The 4,356-nt window shown below is 31.6% G+C and overlaps 1 protein-coding gene across 2 annotated transcripts in view; it reads left to right on the top strand.

Annotated features, from left to right (window-relative positions):
* The first annotated feature begins 643 nt into the window (after positions 1-643).
* The window catches only part of Ca-Ma2d (Ca[2+] channel Muscle-specific alpha2/delta subunit), a 20,901-nt gene continuing 17,188 nt past the window's right edge, over positions 644-4,356 (top strand). For both annotated transcript variants that reach the window (XM_018507750.1, XM_018507749.1), the window contains exons 1-3: positions 644-827; positions 1,810-1,891; positions 2,315-2,589. In XM_018507750.1, the coding sequence (XP_018363252.1) occupies positions 751-827; positions 1,810-1,891; positions 2,315-2,589 (434 nt within the window). In that variant the 5' untranslated portion in view covers positions 644-750. The remainder of the gene's footprint in view (positions 828-1,809; positions 1,892-2,314; positions 2,590-4,356) is intronic.

Genomic DNA, 4,356 nt, shown 5'->3' with positions numbered 1-4,356 from the left:
TAGCATCTTAGTTATTTGAATCATGTAAAATTGAAATTTTATTTTTCTAAAAATATTTCACGATTTTTTAATTAATACATAGGCATCGATTACTGTGACAAACACATGTATTCGAAATTCTTTATTTGAGTTACTATTACTTTATCAAAAATATTATGGAAATCTCGATGTGTATTATTATATAAATTTTTTTATGTCAATTTTCTGTTCGAATGTTTTTCAATTTTGTGCGAGTCAACGGTGTAATATAAAATATTTATTTTAACATATTTTATTCGACGACAGTTTATTTTCAACTGCCTCTCATAATAGATAATTTAAAATAAATAGAAATATTAAAGAAATTATATAGGAATTTAATATCTCGTAAAACCGATTTTTCTGGTTTTGAAAATTAGATATTTGTAATGACAATCAAACTCAATAATCTAAGAATCCTTTTAACTTCTTTAGGTGTTGTTCTGACCGACCGGCATGATTTTATTAATATCCACGCCAGGAAACAAGAAAGAAGCTTTAGAGTTTCAAGACGGCACTGCTCGAGTGCCAAAAATAATCGAACTGGAGGTGAACTTCGCGGCCGGTTTGTTCCGCAGTAGACATACAGTCAATCGAGTGTCTGATCTACCACCGTGAGCTTTCGTATATCTGTGCTTTTTCTAGAAAGTTGAAAAGCGTAACGTTCCATTATAGGAACGAATAGCGCGAAGATTATAAAGAAAGAGGAAACGGACGAGGCGAGTTTTGTTCATGCCGAGTGCAGGTCGATGTTTCATCTTTTACTTCGTGTTGGTGTTCGTCGTATGTCTGGCTAAAGATGCTCACATGTGAGTTCCGCGTAGCGTTGTAAAGAACGCAAGTCATGAATGTGCTTTGAATAAATCCATTATAAATCAAAAAGAAAATTAAAAAATTAGAAATATAGAATAAAAATATCAGAAAAATTAGAAAATGAGTAATATTTACATGCAAGATTATATTTAGAAGATTTGTTTTTGATTGCCTATTTGAACGAATTTACATACATAAAATGGAGATAGACTAATTTGTTAATTAATTATTATACGAGTATTTATCTTTATACACAGAAAAAAATATTTCTTTGGATATAATAAATTCTATCGTATCCAAATAAATTTGTTATTTGAAATGGTCCAAACAAACCAATGTTTGAATCAATAAGTGTGATTGTTTGAATTTGAAATAATGTATATCTTTGTCTTAAATACATTATTTGCTTGAACAGATAATATTTATATTCAGTATTCGCGTGATCAACTGTACGGCACAAACATAATTGATGTAGCACATAGCACTGCTCATTTAATTCTGTTGTTAGACGTATAAGCCATTGTTTCCATATTTTCGGTCAAAAAATGTAATGACTATTCTAAAAAAAGCAATTATTTGCATGGAATAACCTAACCTCTATGAATATATTTTACCATTTTCAAATAAACAATTTGTTTCATTGTTTGTATTCATTGTAACCAAATAATATATTATTTAATTAAAAGATATTACTTCAAATAATAATGTTATTTCTGTCAAGCAATAGAGATTTCTCAAATAAAACAAGAAAATTTTTATTCAAACAAATAATATTTCGTACAAGCATATGTTGTTTCAATAAAACAAATTTTAGTCAAATAAATAGGAATACTAAATCCAAAGAAACCTTTTTCTCTGTGTAGTGTATTTTAATTTGTACTACTTATTATTATCATATTTTTCAATTGCAATTCCAATTAAATCGGCTTTCCTGGATATTTAAATTAAATATATTTGCAATTTCGTAACTCTCACTAGCGTGGCCAGATGGGCGGATAAATTGGGTACTGAGTTATGGGAACTCGCGAACGAAGTGGGCCGGCCCGAGGAATTGCTAGAAGTGAGTATTCGCATTTACTTGAAATAATAAACTTCAGATACTGAGAATTCAAGAAATCCTCTCTACGCAAGATAACATATTTTTACTTGATTTTATTCAAACAAGAAAAAAGTCGAATTACAATATTTCTTTAATATAGTTTTGTGATTATTTGTAAAAAGCAAATCTACATTAATTTTAATACTTAATTTGTAATTCATTACAGTGAATTTATTATAGCAAGAAGAAATATCTTATTTTTTAAAAAATATCTTAAGAAATATCTTATTTTTTTAATGATATAAAACCTCTGTATATATAATTTTCTAAACACCTTTAATTTATATATTTTTAACATACTGCGAATAAAGCATATAATAAAAAATATTAATATTAAATAAGTAATTATTAAACAAATAGTTAAACAAGTAATAATTCTTTTAGAAATACAAAAACATGAACGCACGAGTTGAAGATAAGTCCGGAGAAGAGTTGATCAATATAATTAGCGAAAATGTAGGTAGGATGTTGCGTCGAAAGATGGACGCAATCACCTGCATTCGAATAGCAGCAGAAGAGGCTGCGGAGAACTGGGACCCATCTCTCCTAGACGGCAACTTCTCCTACGTTTCCGGCAAATGTAGTCCTGTCATCGGTTATGATTCAGCAAACAAGAAGAAACACTGTGACATTCACAAGAAGAATGTGAACGTGTTCAGGTAAGCAATTTACTCTGCCTCATTGTACCTTTTTTTCTCTTCAAATTGCCGCAAGAAGTAGTTACGGAGTTATTAAGGTTAAAAGGCAAGAATTTTTGCGGATTAAAATTGAATCATATAAATGCAACGTTATTAATAGTGGAGGAACTTGTTGTCATAAATGTTAGACAAGTAAGAAAAACTAACAAAGGTAATTCTTTTACTAATTCTTAGAATCTTTTTTATTTTTCTGCTAAAATGTGCGTAATTAAATTAAACTAACTGTGTATAAAATCAGAAATAGCATATTCTATCGATTATTATATTACATTTTTCCTTACAATTTTTTCCGACATAAGAACATTTAATTACACGATTAGATTTGTACGATATTAGTCAAATTGTAAGATAAAAGGATCATAAAAGTTTTTTTTCTTTTGCGAAAAATATTTAATTATTCAAATCTATAATTTAAATACAAATATTTCTACCCCTATTATTAAGTCATCCTCAGACATTGACGTTTATTTGAGGTGAATCACTCAAATTTTTGAGAATTGTTCTCTTTTTTCACTACATTTCATATTTTTAACTTTAAATATCAGATTCCGCTTCAGCCTTGGGAACCTGATAGTGACTCATTAATGACAGATTGTTTAATCAACATGGATTGTTAATTATGTTTAACTTGCTGATGATGACTCCAAAAAGAGTGAAAACGTCTAAGATTTCGGAATAAAGATATACATCATTTACCAACTGAAAGTATAAGTGAATTAATACTTATGGCTCTCTCCTGACTGCTCCTGACTCGCGGCGGCCATGTTGGAATCGTGACGTCAGAAGCGAGGAATGACACGTAAATTTACGCACAATGTCATTTGTAAACAAAGACAATTTGGATAAAACGAAATGACGGGATCGCTTTAAAACATTTGTAAAAATCGATGACAACTGTCCTTTCCTCCCTTGATACCTAGTAAATGGTCGTAAAAGACTCGTAAAGTGAGCCTATATTCTGGCAGAAACACACGGTTTCACAACTGTTGAAACGAGTTAAATATACACTTTTATGTATATAAAATTCCAAGATAACTTTTATATGTAAAATTCCAAGATAACTTTTATGTATAAAATTCCAAGATAACTTTAGTTGTCATCGAAAATTACGACTTTGAGAAGTACGAAACAAGTCACTTTTCACAATTAAGCAAATAATAACGAAATGACATTGTGCACAAATTTTGTCGTCAAAAGTGGTCGAAATGTCACTTTTCCACGCCTATAAGTTCGGCCATTTATCGTGGTGTGGCGCTGTAACACATAACACAAGCACGATCCCATGTTCATGTGCTCGCAGGCGAGCACACGGACATGGGCTCGTACTTAAGTGTTTAGCGGGGAGCACAGACTCTTGCATAACGCATAACACGTAATGCATAAGAATATGTACCAATCGAAGTTCTCCGTTTCTTTTCCTTCCATGTAATAGAGAACTCTGGTTGGTTCAATTTCTTATGCCTCATGTGTCATGCGTTAAGCAAGAATCTGTGCTCCCCGCTTTTGGCTACCGGTTTCGCCAGACCGCCGACTGATTCTGTGTCGCCACCGTCAACACAGAGTTCTTGCCTCTTGGCTGAGTAATCAGGAGCCTTATGCGCACCTTTTCCCGCGCTGACTTTCATTACCCCGGATCTATAATAGGTGTTTTAAGCCTTAAGCCGTAAGAAATTGACCAATTACAGTCAAATCCGAGAAGAATAAGCGACTGTGATTCGCCCATTTCTT

This window comes from Trachymyrmex cornetzi, unplaced genomic scaffold, assembly GCF_001594075.2.
Source record: "Trachymyrmex cornetzi isolate Tcor2-1 unplaced genomic scaffold, Tcor1.1 scaffold247, whole genome shotgun sequence".
Taxonomy (NCBI): Eukaryota; Metazoa; Arthropoda; class Insecta; order Hymenoptera; family Formicidae; genus Trachymyrmex; species Trachymyrmex cornetzi.
This window is presented reverse-complemented; position numbering and strand designations above follow the sequence as displayed.